At 38.8% G+C, this 22,323-nt stretch overlaps 3 protein-coding genes across 3 annotated transcripts; 1 reads left to right on the top strand and 2 right to left on the bottom strand.

The window, feature by feature from the left end:
• Positions 1–3,732: 3,732 nt before the first annotated feature.
• Positions 3,733–12,263, bottom strand: LOC145499722 (uncharacterized). The gene is made up of 13 exons (XM_081479247.1): positions 12,049–12,263; positions 11,896–11,940; positions 11,315–11,370; positions 10,601–10,640; positions 10,398–10,491; positions 10,106–10,180; positions 9,476–9,532; positions 8,913–9,039; positions 8,287–8,320; positions 7,328–7,637; positions 5,488–6,453; positions 4,637–4,844; positions 3,733–4,402 (listed from the first exon to the last, which is right to left on the bottom strand). The coding sequence occupies exons 1-13, from the start codon at positions 12,184–12,186 to the stop codon at positions 4,144–4,146; spliced, it is 2,409 nt and encodes an 802-aa protein (XP_081335373.1). The 5' UTR covers positions 12,187–12,263; the 3' UTR covers positions 3,733–4,143.
• A 309-nt stretch (positions 12,264–12,572) lies between these two features.
• On the top strand, positions 12,573–14,799 carry LOC145500888 (mitotic-spindle organizing protein 1-like). Its single transcript, XM_081480425.1, has 3 exons — positions 12,573–12,642; positions 13,304–13,449; positions 14,492–14,799. Exons 1-3 carry the CDS (start codon positions 12,588–12,590, stop codon positions 14,513–14,515), a joined length of 225 nt encoding a protein of 74 aa, XP_081336551.1. The 5' UTR covers positions 12,573–12,587; the 3' UTR covers positions 14,516–14,799.
• Positions 14,800–14,935: 136 nt separating this feature from the next.
• LOC145500884 (3-ketoacyl-CoA thiolase, mitochondrial-like) lies at positions 14,936–21,538 on the bottom strand. Its single transcript, XM_081480420.1, has 6 exons — positions 20,266–21,538; positions 18,673–18,918; positions 18,204–18,351; positions 17,590–17,765; positions 16,446–16,646; positions 14,936–15,820 (listed from the first exon to the last, which is right to left on the bottom strand). The coding sequence occupies exons 1-6, from the start codon at positions 20,449–20,451 to the stop codon at positions 15,581–15,583; spliced, it is 1,197 nt and encodes a 398-aa protein (XP_081336546.1). The 5' UTR covers positions 20,452–21,538; the 3' UTR covers positions 14,936–15,580.
• Between the last annotated feature and the right edge of the window lie 785 nt (positions 21,539–22,323).

Genomic DNA, 22,323 nt, shown 5'->3' with positions numbered 1-22,323 from the left:
CAACTCGATCGTCTGAACAGAATTTTCCAGAATTTTAATTGAATGTAAAATAGAAATAAAACCAAAACAAGGAGACGGATACCACATAGGAACCCTCACTCAAGGCCAGAAAATCGCGCCCAAGCAGGAGCCCATTACCCTCTGGCCCAAGCATGAAAGTTCTTGTAGTGTAGGATTGTTCTGATTATCAACTGTTGGTCACCGTATGCGGCAGACTGATCCTTGCGGTAAAGAGTAAGAAAAAAAATGATGAAGTAAAAAGCAAACACAAGCATTTGAAAAACCGTGTCGAACATTGATTGGGGAGACGACCCGGATCCCGCAAACTGAAAGAGTCAGTGGTCGACAGTCAGCGGTTATCCATTGGTATCCAAGCCCCCGCCATATAGTAACGCCTGGTAAAAATTAGCTTCAAGCTACTCTGCCATGATGAATGGGGTTCATTGTAACTTCTTTCTACTCATCTAGTTTAAGTCTGAGACCCTAGTGGTCGGTGAAGAGCAAGAACTGCACTCTGATATGTTATCTGTTTGTAACGTGTTCTTCGTAGTAGTTTGTACTTGTGTTTATTCGTGGGCAGATGATTTTGTCAATGTTTTCCTTATCCGATCGAACGCTATTGTTTGAAATGAAGACAAAAGATTCTGGATGCCTGCCGTTGATGTTGCTTTCTCGTATCTCGTGGTCGTGTGTGGTGGTCTTTTGTTCCTTCTGTGTTGTATGCTGTCTTTTCTGTGTACGAATGTTTTATGGTTTGTTAACCTTTATTAATTTTAATGCTTGTTTCTAGTTGGTAGTTTGTAGCTCCAAAAATCGTGTTTGTTTCCCTAGTAGGCAATTTCGTTTACCATTCTTTTTGGTTAGGATAACTTAATTATGAACGTAAACTTATTCTTTGTGGATATACATAAACACAGTATTTACTCAGTTGCAAGTCTTTGGGCATGTGCTCTGCACCAGTTGATGATGACAAACACTGCGCAAATCTGAGGTGGAGACAGTAAAACTGGCGGACTTTACCTCCTGGTAAATAGTCCATAACAGTTTTATTTACTGCCAGGATTACAGATCGAGGGAACTGAAACTGGTGTGGAGAGTTGTCAATATGCTAACAAATAGTTAGGGAAATTTTGTTTTGACAAAATTTGTGCTGACAAGAAAGTGTTGTAAGGTATCTGATGATCAAAAGTTAAGTATCTGCAGTAAATGAATTCAAAGTTATTTGGTTATTTGTAATCAGGGGGCATGAAAGGTTATGTTACTGAAAGCTTAACTGGTTTGCAGACTTTGAAACTAAATGTAAATAGTCAGTCAGTTCCTCATACACAATTAGATGCTGGGACACATTTTCAGTGAAGTCTGGCCTGTGACTATGCTCCCCAATAGGGTATAGAGTGAAAACAAACAAACAAACAGCAAGCCAAATACAACAAGGTAGACTATTGACAGGTGGAGTTCCACAACAAACTTGTTAATGTGGAAAATATAAAACAGGACCGTAGCCAGAAAAAAATCATGACTGAGGCAAATGTCCATGGTTAAATTTTTGCAGTGTTTTACTTTCTCCCTTCAAAAAGAAACAGCAGAAAAAAATCAAAATGACTGAGGCAAGTGTCCAGGTTGCCTCATACTGGCTCAACCCTGTAAAATTAATGCTGTCACAAGCATGGGACAAAGTTAAATTCTAGTCTGGGCAGGACTCAAGTACATTCTTGATCCTCAGCAGGAGGAGGGGGACTTCCATATAAAAATGATGAGGGTTCTCGTAGTTCCCTTTAGGGGTTGAAGAAGCAGTTTTGGTACCTCTTAGGGTGGTTAGCCTCAAAAGGTCCGCAGCTGGAGCTTTTGCACCACCTTTTAAAGCATTGAGATCACAAAATATGACAGGAGATAATTCGTTATGTAAGAATTGGTACCTCTTAGGGGAGAAAAAAACTTCAAGCCATGCCCACAAAACAGGAACTTGATACCTCTTAGGGGTTCTTTTCAAAATTTCTGACCAGCACAGTCCCAGTCCTTCTAATGTGGGATTCCCACCCATGGTCTTGATCTTCTGCATCCTGGTCAAATACACTGTCTAACCAATGAGAAACAGGAGACTTGGTGAGTTGGGTCTAGAATCAGAGATGATGATGGTGTTCTGTTCTGAGGACTACCCTGCAATAACATCCAGCAATGAACACAATGTCCCTGCAATGACCACACTGAAATGTTATCTTTATTTCCAAGAAACAAAAACATTATCATCAAGGTAATTTTGCAATATACATGTAAACTTTGTACAGCTATAAAAATATACATAACAGGATACTATAGATTGGTCTGGGTGGAAATGTTTCAAATATAATTTCTTTTACACATGAATAAAAAAGAACCACAAAGTAAAGCTGTTAAATTATTATTTCCAAGAAAACGCATGCTGTATATACAATAACACAAATTACTTCAATCAGTGAATGTGATCATGCACGTGATTCAAAGAATTGCTGACTTTCAGATCCACTCACTGATTAGAATAAGGACTATCAGAGCTTGTCCTTGAGTAAAACACACCCAATGATCAGCCAGTCTTTACATGTCGGGACTCAAAATTAATGCTCACAAACTCAGAAAATGCAAGTGATTTTGATAATCTGCAAGTGAGAAAAATATCCACCAGCAAAACGTTTGTGAGTTAGAATCATCCATACCTCCCAAACATTTGGAAAGAATTTGCCAGTGGTCTCACTGGTTTGCTACCAGAAAAAATCTCACTAGCAAAACTTTGCAAATGGATTAAAAGGTTAACTTTGAGCCCTGCATGTGGGTACAAAATAAATAATTTTTGAGAACGATTGACACTGATCACAAGACTATTCACAGAGTGTTAATCAAAGTATTCCAAATATCCATAAAAGTCTTAAAGGTGTAAAAAGTTATCCCCAGAAATAGCCTCCTGTACTATGATGGCTACTGTACAAGTTATTATAAATTTAGAAGCGCATAATAACTGAAGATAACTACTGAAGTGGAGTTTTCAAATACAGATAACAGGTAACATTTTGTTAACTTTAAAAAAATACAGGCAAATAGTAATTATCATTATTAGCAGTCCTCAAAATGTGTTGAGACTATGTTGAGAATCAATTTAATCAAACATTGATAATAATCCAAAATTATTATTGATTTGCAATAATTATTACTGAGAATCAATAATAATGATAACTATGTGTCACCGTGAAGCACTCCTATTTCCATTCACTTCCTTCAATCTCTTTAAAGCATTTAAATCCTTCCCTAACAAAAGGAGAAATGGGCATGTCCTGGGGTTAAGATTGATATTTTCCTATTAAACTCTCTTACTCAGACAATAAATATGCATCAACCTGTGTTAATGCTATACTCGGTTGAAAAGAACCATGAGACCCCTTGTCTTAATAATGGTCACCATGAAAATACTGCTTTGGACCTATTTGTTCAATAAGTAATTACTAGCCTTCTTACTCAATGAGGTAATAACTACTGGTTCTCATGCAAGTGTACAGGTTATAGAGGGTCATACAGGGGTATTCTCGTGATATGAGATTACCTGATTTTATTTTCCATAAAACATGAATTTAAGAAATTTTTCTTACTGATCTGTGACCCAAAGGCTTTGCATGACCAGTGAAGAACTTGAATTATTAACTGATATTTGTGATTTCACCACTCTATTCTACGTGATTTTGAGACATAATACTGTGATTTTGAGACGCAAAGTCCTCCAAATGGTTGTCTGTCGAGAGAGTGATTTAGGTATGCGATTTGCAATATGGAGCCTTGGCCTTAGCCTTTCATGATTTTACTTTGTTTGAACACTTTTTCTAGTGTAAGAGCAGGTCATTAAAAAGAGTACAAATTTACTTGCTTATTTTCGTGATTTGGGAAAATGAAATTTTGATATCTGTGATCTGTGATTCACTATTTTTTCAGTTCGTGAACTGTGCAAGAGACCCTCCCTGTACGACTCTCTTTATAGACCTGTCCACGGTACTTGATGAGTGTACATGTTGTTGCCCTCCTACTAAGTCGATAACACTGTCTGGCCCTGCCACTCAGTCAATAACATTTAACGCTGTTTAGTCCTCCAATGTGTAGAGTTTGTAAAATCAGTATTGTCTCTGATTAATAGTATCGGAACTCTCCAGCATATCCCATTAAACTGTGTTGACTTCTGACTGTGTTTTCCCGTTGGCTGCCACCTCGCTGCCAGTCTGAATAACCACTGTCACTATTGTCTTGATAGGAAGGTAAGGCAATCTTGGACACAAACCCCCCTGGAACTGCCCTGGGAACCTTAGCAGGTGGAAAGGTTACTGGGGGAGACAGTGGACGTGAACCATAGATCAGCTTTGAAGAGACAGGTCTTGGTGGCCATGGTGATCTGCAGAAAAAAATATCATTTGAAACTCAATCATGTCATACAATACACAACACTGTTTCTTTTCCATTCAGTTAATTAATTTGAACTATGTAGTACAAAGAATAGACATTATACGCTCACTTTTTGTTCATTTAAGTGTTCCGATTAAATCTCACAAGACTGCATAATTTATTCAGACTGAATGAACCAGGTTAACATTGTTAAATCTCTATTTAGTATTATGCTTTTGTTCACCTTTTGAAGTCTGACTCATAACCATATTGATTTGTCTGATACTGGCGATCTCTCCATGTGAAATGATCTCTTGGAGGCCTCCAATATAGAGCTTTCCATTCCACATATGACATGGGATAAGTGTGTGAAAGCTGCCATTTGCTGTCATACTTGGAAGAAAACAAAGGGGAACTTGACTTCTTCCAGGAAGTGGACAGTGGGTACCGTCCTGCAAATTAGAGCAAATAGGATGTGCTCAAAATTAAATCATGATAAAAGGGTGATGGGGATGGGGGAAGGGACGTATTCAGGAGAAAAAAATGTTCCAGACTTATTTCAAATAGCCCCATTTTCTTTCATTAGATCTCATGGCAAAATATGGTACTGCTGGGGTATCCTTTAATTTATAAATTTGACAGACCTTTTTCAGGTAGAGCTGGGCTGCCTTAAATGCTTAAGAAAAATGAGCATCCTCAAAAACTCCTCATATTATTTCTTTCAAATAATTATGATGAACCTAAGTTTGTTTTCTCTCCTTCAACAGTTTTAAAAAATAAAATTTAATGACATTTGAATCCTTCTGTACAACCACATGGCTAGTCTGAATTTTATTTGTCTCCTTAAGTCATACAGTCCAAAGAAAGAACTCTCAGCTGACTGACCTCTGCTGACCTATCCATCTAATTCTTAGAAATAGATCGCAAAATCAACTGCCTTAACCCCAACATTAAAGCTGTTTACTTCTAACCCTGGCAACAACCCTGCTACATATGATTAGTATTTTAAAACATTGCTCATTGCCGCCATTGTATGACCTAACATTACCTGACATGGCCCACTTTGTGTTATCACGTGTACAACGTTGACATTACCTTCAAAACCTCCTTGGAATTTCCTTCTTTGGATTATGTCCTCCACAGCTGGTGATAGTCTCTTCCCAGAAACTCCATGGGAGTAATGCGATGCCATGTCTCCACCACTTCTACCAAATCCAGATTCCTCGCTGTAAGTTACGCCAGCACTATCATGCCTATGTGACTTACTGGTGGACTTGTAACCGTAAGGACTGTCATGATCTCTACGACTTCTATAGTTACCTGGGGTACTGAGGTGTGGAGCTAAAGGTGTTGACATACGTACCGGCTCCCACACCGAGGATACATTTAAACTCAAATCAGATAGTGTCAAACTGTGTGGATCATAGGAATAGCTGCTTACACCCTGAGTTGGAGAGAGCCTGTTGGCTCTTCTTAATGCAGCTTTTGCTCTCATCATTACAACATCCTCATCAAGTTCGTTAAGGTGACTAGATTTATGAAAGCCTTCTGTAGTACTGTAATTCCTTGTTTGCCAATTTCTGTGGCTAGGAGCTATAGAATGTCCACTTGGAATGTCTTTCCTAAGTCCTGGATGTTCATTCCTATGGTCATAACTCTTGGGTTCTTGACTAAACTTTGAGCCAACATCTTCAATTTGCATACCACTCTCCTGTGGCAATTTGGGATATTCATCAGATGTGCTTTCATGTCTGACATTTCCAGTATCCATAGCTTCTGTGGCAGCGTTCTCATCAGGAACTGCTTCTACTCTAGGAGTCAGTTCTTCAAACTTCATCTGTGGCAAGTCTGTGCCATGAGCATTACCATTCTCTTCTGAGGAATCTAAATCATCAGCTAAGTCCTCCATTGTGATTTTTGGTGGCATCTCATCATCATCATTATCAATATCTTCTACTTCCTTCTCTTCTTCTTCATTGTCATCTTTCACAGAGAGTGCCAATACTTCTAAAGGACCACCATCATCAAGTGAAGTATTTGGATTTTCAGCATGTTCTGTTTCTGAAAAATAAAGAACTTGATTACTACTTACAGCATTGTGTCCTTATTGCCATATAGGCATATCATTCAGCCATGCCACTATGGCCTCCCTGTGAGAGAAAATGCCTGTTATCTAGGGTGCATTAACATGCAATTGAGATGACTGTGTTTACTGGCAACACTAAGTTCAACTGCTCCCTAATCGTAATCCTGCTCCCTATCCTGGATTATAACACCCACTGGCAGGTAAATTTGAGATCAGGTTTCAGACTTAAACTGTGGAAATACATGGGGTACACGTATGAAAATATTGAAACCATAACATTTTGTGCGGTTGGGAGACCAAGAATTCACTTAGCTTATAATTAATCTTTGGCTTACATAGCCGAGTAGACTGTTCTTTTGGAAACGATGACGTACGAGAAGGAAAACGTAGGGAAAACGTAAAAATAAAATACAACTTGTCATACAATGCTCGATGTACTTTCCTAACATAACAGTACACATAAATCTAAAACATTCTTCAAACCTGAGGAGTGCGGCGATTCGTCTTCGCTTTCCATCGTGCAATTATTTCTCGCTTGATTTCAATCGTGCGAACTATCTTAACTCAAAACCTTTACACACGAGTAAATTGCAGTTACTTTTTATCTTTCACTCAACTTTCAGTGTCTATAAAAACTCAAGCAGATCACCGTGAACAAATAAGAAAGTGCAAATTATTTAGACTGAACGTTATCTCAAGGACGAGTTGACAGACACTTGAAACTTTTGCGTAAAAATATTGCAATTGTCAAGGACGCTATTCTGGAAGGCCAACGATGCGTTACATTGTTGTCGAACCCAGACTCCTCGAGTAAGCAAATTGACACTTCATGCACGTTACATGACATACCAGTTTCCAAGTCCATTTCTTGGACGTGGTGGCTGTCAGTTCTTGAATTTGCTTTTATTGGAGACAGATCTGGAAGGGCATCTCCTATGATTTCAATCCCAGATGACTCAAATACGTTTGTTGAACACTCCATTGGGCTCAGACTCTGCCTGGAAAGATATGGCCTTCTGGTGGACGTGGGTGTCTCAGGGACAGACAGTAGTGGTTTTATTGGAGAGATGTTTGGACTTGACATGGTGCTGGCGGTTGAATGTCTGTTCCTTATTGCATGTTTTGGTGTTGACTGGTCAGACACTGGGCTAGATGTGACCTTAAAGTTATGAACAAAGTACACATTGTAGGAACTTAGGTTTTTTAAATCTATTATCTGCTATTATCCAATTTCTTTGGCACAGGATTGTTGCAGAATATGTTACAAAATTGATCACATTAACAAACAGATTCCATGTTGCCATGTGTCTGTTCAGTACTAGATCAAAGATGGCATCAAAATGCACCCATGGTAAGGATGAAAAAGTGGCATATGAGACGACAGTATATGTGTTATTACCAAAATTTGACAGCTTCTGTGGTCTGTTACTGAACAGATGCACAGCAGCATGGAATCTAAATCTGTTTTATATAATAAAGAAACGAAAAAATAGTAATGATGTCATCTATGAGTCTATCCTCTAATAGATCATAAGCAAGAACCTATCAAAATGTGAGAAGAATTTGATTGTTATATAATTCTGTATGACTGCAGTTGTCTTTGCAAGAAGAGTGTCAAGCCTAGTATGAGCAGTTCTCTGATGAGCCTGGTAAGACAAGGTAGACCAAAGAGGATCTCTTCTAAGAAAAACATTGATTTTTGTCAAGGGGAAATTCCACTTGAAATTAAGAAAGCTGGCAATAGGCAGATTACTCTGTATGATTATGCACTGTACTTAGAAGTAACAAGGGTTCAACAGAATACTTACCAAAACAGGACTTTTGGGGCTCTTTAAAATGGATCTAATAAAAAAGGCTAAGTCTTAAATATGGCATACAGGTGAAACAGTGCAATAAAATACAAGTACCATCATTCAGTTCTGTTTTGCTTTTCATGTCACTGGGGTCAGGGTGTGAAGAAAGTCATGTCTGATAGCAGGGGGTTAGCAGAATTTGTGCTCATGCTGGTGTACTTTTTCCTTTGCTTGTCCAAGGGGCTAAGGAAGGTTTTTGGGAAAAGTTGTGAAGAAATTGAATTTATGACTCCACGGCTGCCTAGGAAGCATGTTTTGGAATAAAGAGGGCTACTGCTACATAGCCAACTACACATCATGGGAACCTTGATGTAAACAACAGGGAATGTACTGGCAAATATACAACATATGTATAAGCAACTGTTAGTAAAGAGTTTCTAGCTCTAATTAAATTAAGAATAAAAAGCTGTCCAGAGCTCTTGTAAATTCTTCAACATTTATTGCATCGGAATACCATCACGAATTAATAATTTGTGTAGTTTACTAACTTGAGATACACAGAATCAGCAACTTCTTTTAGCAAATTCTTTGTGTCGATCAGTTAATATTTTTTACTATATGTATGAAGTATGGTTGCTTACTTTATTTCCAGTGGATCCTTCTCAGCATCATTTTTGTTTTCTACTTGCATGAAAAGCTTCCGCCTTAGGGACGAAAGTGAAATGTCTTTACTGCCATTGAGGCCATCCTCGTTGTAATAAGTTGAACCTGAAAGAGAAAGACCTCAATTTGAGTGTAATTTTCGACAAGGAGGGGAGGGAGGCGTGGTGGCCTCATGGTTAGTGCACTCGACTCCAGATTGAGCAGTCCCGGTTCAAGCCCTGGCTAGGGACTTTGTGTTGTGTTCTTGGGCAAGACACCTTACTCTCATAGTGCCTCTCTCCACCCTAGTGTATAAATGGGTACCTGAGAATTTAATGCTGCGAGGACCCTGCGATGGACTGGCATCCTATCCAGGGGGGAGTAGAAATATTCCTAGTCGCTTCATGTTACAGAAACTGGGATAAGCTCCAGCCTGGTGGGCCACTTGGTTGGTATGCAGACTTAACCTTTACCATCTAATTCATCTAGTATGCTATTTAATGTTGGTACTCAGTGTGAGGTATTTTGCAACTTATAAGCCTTAAGATGCCAGTTTGCTTACCAAGATGGTTTTGTAAATCAAAGTCAGGTGGTAACGAAAGCTTGGTCTGGCTGCTTGCTGGAAAGAGAAAATAATTAATTAATTTTATAGTCACTAATCAAGTACATTGTAGAAATCTATGATATAACTGGACAAAGTTACTTTTTCCTGTTCTTCTGACGAAATGGAAGTACCTAGGCCCTGAGAGGAGTGGTGGGAAAAAAATGAGTCCCCCAACAACCTGTATTTTCAGTGGGTGGACTGGTCACTGATACCTTAAGTTGGCATGGTTTAATTTTACATTGTAACATATAGACTTTCTAAAAGTTCTTTCCAATAATGCTTCGGTGGCCTGGTTTCTCTGTAGTGAAGGTTGACTTGTGGCAAGTCTAGCTAACATCTATGTGATAAGTAATGCGTATTTGAAGGATATTGTAATAGTCAAGAGTAATAGCGTTTTATTATTCTATGTAAATTTATAAGTACAGTAATGTACATGTATGTACATACATGTAAGTATTTGTATTGTAAGTCTTTGTAAGTAGTTTTTCTTTTCTTTATGTGTATTGCTAAACAACAACAACAACAACAACAACAAAAAAAAAACAGTCTACATAACGAATTACAGTTGAGATTACTCTTGTTTCTTACCATCTGCTTTTGTTTTGCAATTTGTTGAGGAAGGAGATGAATATGAGGATTCCACAGAACTTTCAGCTTCAATGTCTGAGAGGCAGAATAATTAAAATGACAGGTTTATGTTATTGTGCATTAAATGCTACAACCTCTCAAAAGTCCTTGTTGTTATTGACACAAAGCAAATTGAAAAACTTAGTATGTGGATAAAAACGAATCACATCATTATTAAGTTAACTGCAGTTCTAACAGAGTTTTGTACAGGGAAAACAACCAATACTTAGAGATGGTGTCTCGTAATACTTACAAGCAGTAGCAGGCGGCAGAGGAGAGAACTTGACATGTTTCGCTTCATGGTTTGGCGTCCATGGAGATGGAACAATGGAACTTTGAGAGAAGTACTGAAATGTACAGGAAAAAAATCGCATGAGATTCATGCGCCTGGATTACAAAGTATTTCTAAGCAATGTTTAGTTGTGACTGAGATGCCAATAGTTGTCAACCACCCACCTCATCAACAGCTTTTTGTGCAGCAATTTCATCTTCTTCCCTAAATAAGAAACGTGAAAGTTGAGGGAAATAATCATTTATGCAGCGCCTTTACAATGGACAGTGACAAACAGTAACTGTATCATTTTTCAGTCATTTTTTGGAAAAACCACTGGTTGGAATTGAAGGGTAGCTGATGTACATGTCTAGAGAGTGACCTTTCCAAGGTCTTGTTGGAACTAAACCTGAGCAGCCCACCAAACTTTTAATTTAGTGGTTTCTCATACATTTCCGGCAAAAGAACTAATATGAAAGATGATGATAATGATGTAGATGATAATAATGATGAAGATGATGATGATGGAGATTAAAGCCTAAAGTTGAAAATGTATCTACTACTTAATAAGTATGGGTTATTGACCAAGTGTGAGGTCAAGATGGCTGGATATTGGCCAAGTTCTTTTTTTGCGTGTTTATGGACCGAGACGGAGTCGAGGTCCATAAACTCGTAAAAAAAGAACAAGGCCAATATCCAGCCATCTTGACCGAACAAGCTTGGTCAATAAAGGATTTATTATATGCCTTTCGGGGAAATTTTTCTTGTGGGACATGGCGGGTAGTCCCGAGCGGGCAAGATAGCTCCATCTTGCCCGCTCAGGTAGCCAATCACAGCACAGGATTTGATTCATCTTGTCCGCTCACGGAGCTATCCCTATAATAAATCAAATAACTAACCTCTCAAATGTGCTGCTATATTCTTGAATAGGAAATTCATCAATATCAGCAGGATTCTATGAAAAGTTATTATTTACTTTAATATTAGTAAAAACAAAGCTACATTTGCGTTTGAATCAGTTAGTCATTTGTTTACATGAGTTTCCCTAACTGCCCCAAATATCATAAGCTAATGTTTTATGCAAATGCACAATCTGGTATATTTCTTGAGAATATTTCTCCATAACATGGTTACCTGCAATGACGATATGATTGATCACCGCAGTTATACACACAACTTAAGCAGTTGTAAAATTAAAGCGTGAAAAAAAAATCAGGCCTGAACGGGATTCGAACCCATGACCTCTGCGATACCGCTGCAGTGCTCTACCAACTGAGCTATCAAGCCAACTGAAGCTGGTTACATTTTGAGTTCGTAATATACCCGTTGATGGTTACCTGCAATTTCTAACTTCCTTTATGCTCTATCAATTTTAAAAAGGGCTTGAACTTAATTCAATGAATACGAGATGATCGATTTTGAACACAACTTTTTGGTATAAGCTCAACGATCAGGTTGATGGAAATATAGGGTAGCTTACCAAGCGTGAAATCTGCTCTATTGACCACCTGAAACTTCGCCGTTTCTGTGACATTTAAGGAGCAAGTAAGATAAAATGGCCGATCAGTGACTGTGAAATGGGAATTCAAAAGGAAGTATTTCGTCTAATTCGATCCAACACGAATTTTCTTACCTTCTGGCTCCCGGGGGTTTCTTGGTTAGAGAACATCGAAGGGCTAAATCCAGGACAGTTTGTGCGTTCTTCGCGGCCACTGTCGAATGGATTCCGCGTTATTTCTAAAGAGGACCATGTAGACATACTGTCTACCATCTTGCACCCGCTTAAAACAAATATTCGTTCACATAAAAAGGAAAATGTTTAGATGTAAACACTGAAATTCCGAAAGATCGAACTGCTTTGTAAAGTAATTTTGAATCTGGCGCTCAGCCGAGGTTGAAAAGAACATTGTAGGAAGAGAGAATCTAAAATTGATCAACAAGGCCTTTTCTGCACGAAAACATCAATCGTCGCTCCTGTAAGACAAATCCAGCGACGAAATTACTGTAGAAGGCTACTTTAAATTATATTTGAGGCGATAAAAGGATCTCAAGTTGATTTCCAGGTAATGTTTATTATCGAGGCGTTTCTAAAACCACTTATCGTATGATTGACGGGGCATTTTCTCTCAAAGTTCATTGAAATGGATTCCGCTGTCCAAAAAATGATGTTGAATGTATTCCAAGATGGCGGAAGGCAGGGTTGCCTCTGCGCGGGAAGCAATGGAAGGTACGATTTTTTTCACAGTTATTCGGCATAATTACAAACGTTTCATATCTACAGTTTCCGTTATATGTAATAGTTAACGGTTTTGGGAAACAGCTGGTTTATGGAATAGACTGGAATGAATTACTGTCACTTCGCTCGGCTCCATGGTCAGCTCCTTCGCTCCAAGTCAGTTCGCTCCAAACAAAAGGTAGATCGCTCTACGCAGGCCGGGTTCGCTACATCAGCTAACCGAGTTTGGCTTGGCGTGGATGAAAGAACGAGGAATATCTGTACGCGCGTTGGAGCGAACTGACTAACCATGGAGCCATAGTTAACTATGATGGAGCTAAGTGACCAAATACCATTGAAATAAAAAAAGAGCCAATATTTTTCCAGTGATTTTTTTTTCCATCGATAATGTTTCGATTCGTTGCAAACTTGTGCCGTTTTCAACCCTTCGGATTAGCGTTCCATCAGATTGCCTCACTGCTGCTTACTGTTAGGGGCTACAAGAAACGAAAACCGACACTTTCGTGGAAAGGGTTTCAAGGAGCAAAAAGACGTTTGAACTCTCTGGTGCGCCGATCTTGGAATCTTTAATTTACACTTTTATTGCATAGATTGTTGATGGTTTGCCTTCATATATTAGTCGACAAGCTTACTCCTGTGTATAATTTTTTAGCTTTGGTTGAGATCTCCAAGTTGCTTAACACTGGCCTGGATCCTGAATCTTTAGCAATCTGTGTAAAATTATGTGAAGCAGGAGTGAATCCCGAGGCGCTAGCATCTGTGGTACAAGAGCTAAGAAGAGAAGCTGCATCCCTTCAGGTACATGTGTAAAGCTGTCAAATTATGTCGCTTTGCCTCCCGTTAAAACCCAGTAGGCTCTCCTTAGCTCCGATACGGAGTTCAAATAAGCTTTTGTGCTATGCCAGGGGTCAATCTCTTTAGTCATTGCAAGTTGCAAACTTCCCCTTGTTTATTAAGTGGGTGAAGTCTGCATTGGACCAAGTGTCCCATCTTGCCAGAGCATAGACCTTTTCACAGTTTCTGACACCATCTTGCTTGGGGGGCAAACATGGCAAACTTTACAGTAAATGTGTGGGTAAAATGGAGAATCCAGTGTCTAACAACTAAGAGAAAATTCAAGTTTCTGGAATGACACAACAAGTAATTTATGGGTTACTGTTTATGCCCAATTGAAAACAAGTCCTGGTGCACAACATGTCACTTGGAAATGAGTTTGATTCACAACACAATGAACATGCAATAAAAACTCATTTCCATATGAAGGGTTGTACACCAAGACTCATTTTGAAACAGAGGTAAGGGCAGCTTGGTAATGGTTTATTCAAATACCCTTTAATACACCAGGTTAAAGGAAAGCCCTAGGGAGTGAAGTGTTTAGCCTAAAGAAACAACTTTGAGGGCAGAACGTAGCTCAAGTCATCAACTGTTGATCTTATACAGTCTTTCTAATCTTTTGACCCATTCTTCCATACAGAGAAAAAAGGACATGGGGAACAGAGTCCTTTTTCTTAATATCTAGGTTTTAAAGAAGGGGCTTATGTGAGAGGGGCTTGAAAGAACCAGGTGTCTGATTAGAAAATGGATGTCTGTACATAATTAACATTTAACCCAGTTAAATAACCTTGCTCTCCATGAGTTCTCGTAGCTCAGTGGATAGAGTATTCGATAGAGTATTCCCGGTGTTCGGGAGGTCATGGCTTTTATTCCTGTTGGGGACTCAGATTTTTTCTTTGTCCCACGCTCATGTCATGTTGATTAATTCACCTTCACATTTCATTACTGAGCTTAAAATTCACCATCTGTATTCACTTATCACTATATCAATGTTATTCCATTTCAGACCCAAGACATTGGGGAGAGATGAGAGTTGTAAAGATTGCAAGATTTCACTTTTCCAAACACTTTTCCAAACATTGCTACAGCAAACCAGCCTGTTAAAGGAAATCACTTTTTTCAGTGAACAGAACTTTGTAAAGATATATTGGACAAGTTTGTTATTTAATGGTTGTAGAAAATGTATATATGTGGTGTTTATTTTGGTAGTTAGCTTTCTAGAGCAATAATGATAAAAGTTAACTTATAACTTGAGAGAATGTGGTAAATGTCTATTCTGTCAGTATATGTTCAATAAAATCCTAATTTATCGAGGGACTCTGCAAAACATTGGGAGGTTCAAGGAATCAAGGGTACATTTCTTGAAACTGTTTGCCAAGGATTCAAAACAGTTACTTTGAATAATCATGAGGTTCAAAAAGTCAAGAAATAAAGTGTACTGAGCTTTAGATATGTTACAAAGCTTTCTTTTTATTTGACCAGCTGTTGCACCTGTCACTCTTTTGAACAAGCAAAGTATTAAGTCAAGTCATTAAAGTCATTCAATTACCCTTCCTAAGTGAAATAATTTTTAACAATTGCCTCTTGTTACTTGTATTTCAAATTGTCATAATACAACACAAAGTGTAGCTAAGCGTGGTTTGTTTAGAATAAGGATGCAAACCAGTTTTACTCACACTGAGGTTATTTTGAGTAGCACTGATGTGTGTGAAAATATTCAGTTGAAACTGGTGTATAAAAGAGGCAATGGGAAGCTGTTCATAAAAATTGAAAATATGTTGGAAACAGTTTCCAGTCCAACAAGCCTTCAGTTGATGATTTGTAATACCCTTGACCCTGTTCCAGTTTTCCTATTCTGAAACTTGAAAAACTAATTGCCGTGCAATGTAAGGTTTAAAACAGATATTTAACAATCCTTTGAAGATACTGAAGCATTGTTCTTAGCAATGAAAGCTGTAATTTACACGAACAAAAAGACCTCTTAAATCCTTGCTGCTATATCTATTTTCTTCAAAATGTTTTTCACATGTAAACTATGCATCAGTACATCTTTATGAAATTGTCTTCAGCATCACTTCCTCAACTGCTAGGAATCTCATTGTAAATTTTCAAGAACAACTGCTATTCCTTGTCCGCCTCCTATACATGCCGATCCAATAGCATATTTAGCACCTCTACGCCGCAGCTCATGCACCAAATGTCCTGTGATTCTCGCTCCTGAGGTTCCTACAGGATGACCTAAAGCAATTGCACCTCCATTGATGTTTGTCTTGGCCATGTCCAGCTCAAGCTCTCTTTGAACAGCAAGAAATTGGGGAGCAAATGCTTCGTTAACCTGGATATATTGCAAAAACAAAAATGGTCTATTGCATAAACCTCTCTTGTACTGTTTTAATCTACACAAACGAGATTAGGCCAATGACTCTGAAACTTCAATTTCCATTAGCCCATTTGAGTGTTTGCCTCTTATTTAGGGATGCTGTTTAAGTAAACAGGGAAAAGGAAGAGGTTACACGTCATAAATGATTTGAGAAACAATGGATATGTGACACTTCTGTCCATTTCACAACCTGAATATGTGACATTAAACAGTAAGTTAGCCTGTGAATGCACAGCCAGATATTTTTAAGGCTGGAGTGTTCACAGGTCAACACGTTGGAATGATTAATGCACAAAATTTTTATTTCAAGGCCTTATGGCAACATTGTTGATTGACAAGAAAAGGAAAATGGTTTTTTGAAAAGGGAAAAAAGACATGGTTGACTGAAATACCACATCACTTCATCTGCACAGCTAGTAACCACCCTTAAATCATCCATAAAATAAATTGACAAGAAATATTTATGAAATTGATATGTAATTGTAACTTTCAAACAACACAACTTGTGTCACACAAGTGAAAGAATTACGATGTAAAACATAAATATCTAACAATTGACTGTACATCTCAGTTTAAGTACCTCGATAAGTTCCATGTGTTGGAGACTCTTGTCGGCTTTATTTAATGCTGCTTTGATTGCTGGCACAGGGCCAATTCCCATGATTGATGGTTCCACACCAGCAACAGAGTACGAAACAATTCTGGCCAGTGGCGTAAAGTTGTGCTCTTTAAGGGCTTTCTCACTGACAACGATCAGTGCTGCAGCTCCATCACATATACCCTACAAAAAGAACTGCATTGTTTTACACCTCTGGAAAAATTGTGATGTTATAGCACCCCTGGTAGCAGAATTACTTTTGCTAGAAAAAAGTTTTTTTATTAAAAGTGAAAGACTGAGACTAGGGGTTTCATTAATGTTTTCAGCAGGAGGGAAACTGGTTCTCACAGTTGGGCAAAACTATTTGACCTGAACTCTCCCCTAGATGATGAAACCAGGGGGGCAAAATCATACTTGCAGCTAGTCATTTTGCCTGGTGCCCAGCCCTTAATGAAACCACTGTGTGACAGTGCAAAAAAGTCAGACGGGACTTCAGGCCCAATCTTGGCCACAGAGGCCACTTTGTCTTCTGGTCAGCACTGAGAATGGTGACTCTGGCAGGTTATTTTTGTAAAAACATGCATGGAGTCCTCATTTGCAATAATGTAAGCATATCAGATTTGCACAAAAGTCTATTTATGATGACAAATTAAAACTGGCTAGAGTCTGCATTGTTGATGCTGATTAAAAGAAAAGTGTCTGAGATGAAACTGCAGCAAACTGTTAAGTGTAATTTGAGGAGAAAAGAGAAAACTCAAAAAAGTGAAAGAACAATCAGGTAACTCTACATGCAGTTTCATTACAAGAATAGACAAAATAAAGTTGTCTGGCTTGATGTCTAGGGCTGTCATTAAGAGGCCATAATCCATAACACCTGTTATGGCTGAGTATGCTTGATGGGTCCATGACGTGGCAGTGAACTTGCCTGTTGTTGATGCAGCTCACCCACAAAGTAACAAGTTTGTCATGGATGTGAAGAGCAACACAGCACGTCAGTCAAAACATAATGACAGCCCAAATGACTAAGATCACAGATTTTCTGTGAAGTCAATTCACCTTTAAAACTTTTCAAGTCAGAGCATTAATAAAAATAAAACAAAGTATTTTGCAGACAAAAGTGTCTTACAGAAGCATTAGCAGCAGTGATTGTTCCATCTTTCTTGAAGACTGGAGCTAACTTTGTTAACTGCTCTATTGTACTGTTTGGTTTTGGGTGTTCATCAACCTTAAACTCTTCTGGACCTTTCTTTCCTTTCACAGCCACTGGAACAATTTCTTCTACAAAGCGGCCATCCTCATTAGCTAGATGATAGAAAAAATAGGCATACATGTAAATAAAAAATGACAACTACTCATCATTACAAGGTGATCACTGGAACCAAACAATTTCATTTTCCAAATGAATGCGAAGTACATACTGGTAATTATTTATTTTGTTATTTCACTCAAGGAAGAAGTGCATTTTGAGGTGAGAGCCAAAAAAATGAGGAAACCTTAAGAATGTATTTTTTGTGGCCTAAATCAATGTTTGGTTTGAATGTGTTCACACCAATTTTTGTTTCAATTGTCTTTGTTTCGCATGAAAAGTTTGAAAATTTTAAAAACAAAAGCAAAATAATGCTGTAAACCCTGGCAGCAGAGATTTTCTGGAATCCACATCTAAGTAAGCAATAATTTTGTTTTCATGTGTGTCAGCTCTTTAAGATATATAATACTGCTTAAATTAAAGTTTTCCATTACCCTCAGCCCATCTCTTTTGTGATAACAGAGCAAACTCGTCACAGTCTTGTCGTGTGATGTTATATTTCTCAGCAAGATTTTCTCCAGTGACACCCATTGGCATTTTAGCATGAAAATCTGTCAAGCCTTGCCACAGAGTATCTTCCAGCTAGGACAAATATATCAAAAATAATAGGATATGTCATCAAAGGCAAGATATAAATCATGACTACGCTAACATGTTGTAAATTTAAAGGAAAACAGCGAAAATAAATGTTCTAACTTTGGTTATATGGAACAATAACTTAATAGGAAGGACAATAAACCAGTATTTCAATGTCTTCTTCCCTAGAGTAGACTCAGTGGCTCATGAATTGGTGTTGGCATTCAACACTGGGTTTTGCCGCACCCTTTCTTGGGCACCCTTAAAACTTACTTATGCCAAGTGCTTCTCTGTTCATTAGCTAAATCACAGCAAGAAATCCCTCACCTTTAAGTCAAGCCCAAGTTTTGTTCCAAATCTAGCATCTCTCAGGGCATAAGGTGCTTGACTCATATTCTCAGAGCCTCCACACAGCACAACGTCACTCTCACCCAGCTGAATCTCCTGTGCTGCCGTGACAACTGCTTGGAATCCTGAACCACATAGCCTGTTCACTGTTAGTGCAGGAGTTGTAACTGGAACATTGGCTTTTAGGGCAATGTGTCTTGAAATGTATGCCGCATCTGAGGCACTCTGTGAATGAGTATTAAAGAGCAACTAAGGTTTATAGGGTCTCGTTTTGCTAACTTTATGCATGAGGTAATCAGGCAGAATGAGCAGTACATTCTCAGCAAGTATCTGTTAAGACTGCAGCACTGAATTCCTCTGTACAGTTGATGATGCTAGCTACTAAACACCTGGAAATGTTGCAGAAAAAGTACTTCCCTAAAATGTTTTCCTGTTTGTGTGCACACACAACACCTGTTGCCCATGAAATTTCAGAGATCATTTCATTTCTGGAAACAATAAAATGCTGTTCATTTTTTTCAGGACATTTAGGTTACATGCAGTATTTGATATATGTTTCGCCATTTTGATCTCATTTAGGGTGTTCCAGACAAAACACAACTATGGTATATTTTAAGGTTGCAAAATGCTGCCATGTCTGTTTTAAAGTGATTATTGGGGGTCAAATAAACCTGGAGCCATGCCCAATTTGGTCTTCTTAACGGGTTCAATTCACATTCCTGCAATGAGCACCCCTGACCTTTTCACATAGAATTCCTCCAACTCCAACCTGTGACCTAGCCCTGATGGATCATGTATACTAAACGCATCCATAGTCAAGTGTCGATCAATACCCTCGATCGACCTTCGATCCACACTCGATCAATATCTCACTCAACACTTGATCAAAATCGCGACACTAGGTTGACACTCAGTCAATATCTCAATCAACACTTGATGGACATTGGATCGTGTCGGGCAATATACAGCCGAGTGCTGACCAACTCATATGTATTGATTGATTCTTGATAGCATGTCTGCAAAAATTAGTAGACTTTTGACCAAAGTTGAACCAAGATGTCGATCAAGTGTCAACTGAGAGTCAACTGACATGTCAATATAAATCAAGTATTGATGAAGTGTCAAGGGTCGATCGAGAGTATCGATCAACACTTGACTGTTAATACCTTTAGTACACGATCTGACTCAGAAACAAAATCGAGTAAAACTTGCAGTTGTGTCAGGAAGCTGAGGGAATCCCCTGATAAAAAAAAAGAAAAACTACCGTCCTTATTTTAATATATTTGATGAAGATGAACATGATTTTTGAAAAACTTTTAACATTGTTCTAAGACTGAAATCTCCGGTGAATATATTAGGTGTTTTGTTGATGTCGCCAAATCTTGGTTTTAATGTCGAGTCACGAAAGTTCAAAGTCCACCTGTACACTTATCGCGACCACGAAAAACAACCTTGTCCGCTATCTATCAGAAATTTTATCCAGTGTAAAATTCCTCTGCCGTGTTCAACTCAGCTGTAGTACAGTCTATTACAGTGCTCACAAACTAAGCTAACGATTAGAAAATGTTGTACCTGGATGACGTTGCCAAACACAGAGGAATCTACGATCGCAGGATCAACTTTGCCAGCCTCCATTGCCGCTACCGCCGCGTGTTGTCCAAGCACAGTAGCACTCATGCCTTTTAATTTCCCTCCAAATGCACCGAATGCAGTTCTTTTAGCTGCTATGATGTATACTGGCCGAGCAAGACCCGCCATGACTCCGCTGAGCGAAAAATACAATGAGAACTGATGAAAACTACCACAAAGATTTCAAGAGTAGTGCGGCAAAGACAAGTAACCAAGCCTTGGTTAGATTAGGGGTGTAAGGTGGGTGGGAGGAGGGTGGGGGGAAGTTTGTCGCCCGTGACTTTTGTTGCATGACAGCTGTTTTACCTAGGATCAACCTGGGTTATTATATTTTGCTTAATAATCTCCAATCCAAAGCTAGGTCAGACCCCAGAAGAACTAAATTAAACAATACCTGTTAAAGCCATTAATCAAGCCAACATTGGCCTAATATTTCTACGCAGTGACGCAAGTACAACCCGCTCAAGAGTTCAAAGTGCACATTGTGGGGTCATTGAATTTTTATTTTATTTTTTTTAATTTCAGTAAGAGGGCCTCTGTTGATAGCAGTTGACAGAGTTACCCTGAAAAAATAAAGGTTTGCTTTCTTACTATATGCCAGACTTTTATAGTTACAGGAAGTGAAAAGTCACTGGAGAGTGGTTCCCGTATTCCTACCGCAACTTCACTGCTTCTGTTCCCCGAACAAGCACTAACGTTAGAGTCTTTTCATGAATTTCAACGTTTTCCTAAATGGCATCGTCCCTTGTTACTCTAGCATTTTTATTCCACTGATTTATATTTTGGCCCAAATTCTTATTTCTCTGCGTGGATTTTCTCAAATTTTAGGGTGTCGTAGTCCGTCCACACAGAGCGGGGCGTAAGGGGGCTCCGAAAACCGCAAAACCGCGTAAAAAAACGTAAAAAACCGCAATACCGCACGGAAATTTACCAAAATACCGAAACCGTAGTTACAAATGTGTTACGGTGCCGTCATCATTACTTCTAGTTCGCCATTCCATTAGAAATACGACCTTATTTAGTTTGATAAAAGTGTACGTTAATGTTAATCAACGTATGATCATCGCACTCATCAAATAATACTGTAATAATTGACACACGTCCGTGGGACCGACTTCGTTATGCTGCTGTGGATCTAATATAAGTGCGCTCGCGCACGCACGAATACTGGTGAGTTACCCAATTGAAAAACATCGATGTTTACGACTTCAGCACCGGAAACCACTCGAATGTTACACAACACAAGCTTTCCGCGACTTTATTGTTTGGTGAAAATTCGTCAAGATGCTAACTTTCAAGCTCAAATATCCCGAATACGAGCTCGGAACATCCATTTTATGTCGCAATTCGACTGAATCAACCTTAAATTTCATTTAAAATTTTCCAAGAAGAATTTTGAATGACCGAAAGACAACGTAGTCAGCCCCATGAAGTGTTCAGTAAACCAAACGATTGTTGAAGCGTATAACTCTCCAGAAGCGAGTTCTTGCTCCCACAAGAAACGTCGCCGAGCCTCCAATCTCTCCTTGAAGTAACATCGTCTCTTCCCGGCCATCCTCATAACCACTTCTTCTTGCTCGGCAGACATTGTATCGCACGAGGTCACGGCAAATGCTGTGGGAAATCCGAGCAAAAGATTCCCAGCCCGGAAAGTCGACAAGTCGACGTATTATTGGATAAAATGGTTAATCATACCAATTAACTGGAAAAAGCGGAAATTACAAACAGCAAAGCTTGCTTGCACAACAATGGTCCCTTGCAAAACATAAACAAGAGATCAAAAGTCATCGGAAGCGTCAGGATCCGAGTAATGACTGTCATAACTGGAAAGCGCTGACGGCTGCAGACTCTTTTTTACCGATTACCGCGATCGAAAATTTGTGAAAACTGCAAACCGCTTAGTGTTATTAAACCGCAACACTGCAGGTTAAAATAAAGTTTTCCGCAGAACCGCACCAAAAATAACGCAAAACCGCATAACCGCAAACCCTTACGCCCCCC

This window comes from Orbicella franksi, chromosome 10 (genome assembly GCF_964199315.1).
Source record: "Orbicella franksi chromosome 10, jaOrbFran1.1, whole genome shotgun sequence".
NCBI lineage: Eukaryota > Metazoa > Cnidaria > Anthozoa > Scleractinia > Merulinidae > Orbicella > Orbicella franksi.
This window is presented reverse-complemented; position numbering and strand designations above follow the sequence as displayed.

Excerpts from the sequence above, each read along its gene's own strand:
- LOC145499722 (XM_081479247.1), bottom strand. The coding sequence starts at position 12,186 with ATGGTAGACAGTATGTCTACATGGTCCTCTTTAGAAATAACGCGGAAT. Across the intron at positions 10,641-11,314 it reads TATAGCAGCACATTTGAGAG|GGAAGAAGATGAAATTGCTG; the intron begins GTTAGTTATTTG and ends TTTCTTATTTAG. Across the intron at positions 6,454-7,327 it reads AGAAATGGACTTGGAAACTG|AAACAGAACATGCTGAAAAT; the intron begins GTATGTCATGTA and ends TTTATTTTTCAG.
- LOC145500888 (XM_081480425.1), top strand. The coding sequence starts at position 12,588 with ATGTATTCCAAGATGGCGGAAGGCAGGGTTGCCTCTGCGCGGGAAGCA. Across the intron at positions 12,643-13,303 it reads TGCGCGGGAAGCAATGGAAG|CTTTGGTTGAGATCTCCAAG; the intron begins GTACGATTTTTT and ends ATAATTTTTTAG. Across the intron at positions 13,450-14,491 it reads GAGAAGCTGCATCCCTTCAG|ACCCAAGACATTGGGGAGAG; the intron begins GTACATGTGTAA and ends ATTCCATTTCAG.
- LOC145500884 (XM_081480420.1), bottom strand. The coding sequence starts at position 20,451 with ATGGCGGGTCTTGCTCGGCCAGTATACATCATAGCAGCTAAAAGAACT. Across the intron at positions 18,352-18,672 it reads AACTTGGGCTTGACTTAAAG|CTGGAAGATACTCTGTGGCA; the intron begins GTGAGGGATTTC and ends TATTTGTCCTAG. Across the intron at positions 17,766-18,203 it reads ACAAAAGAGATGGGCTGAGG|CTAATGAGGATGGCCGCTTT; the intron begins GTAATGGAAAAC and ends TCTATCATCTAG.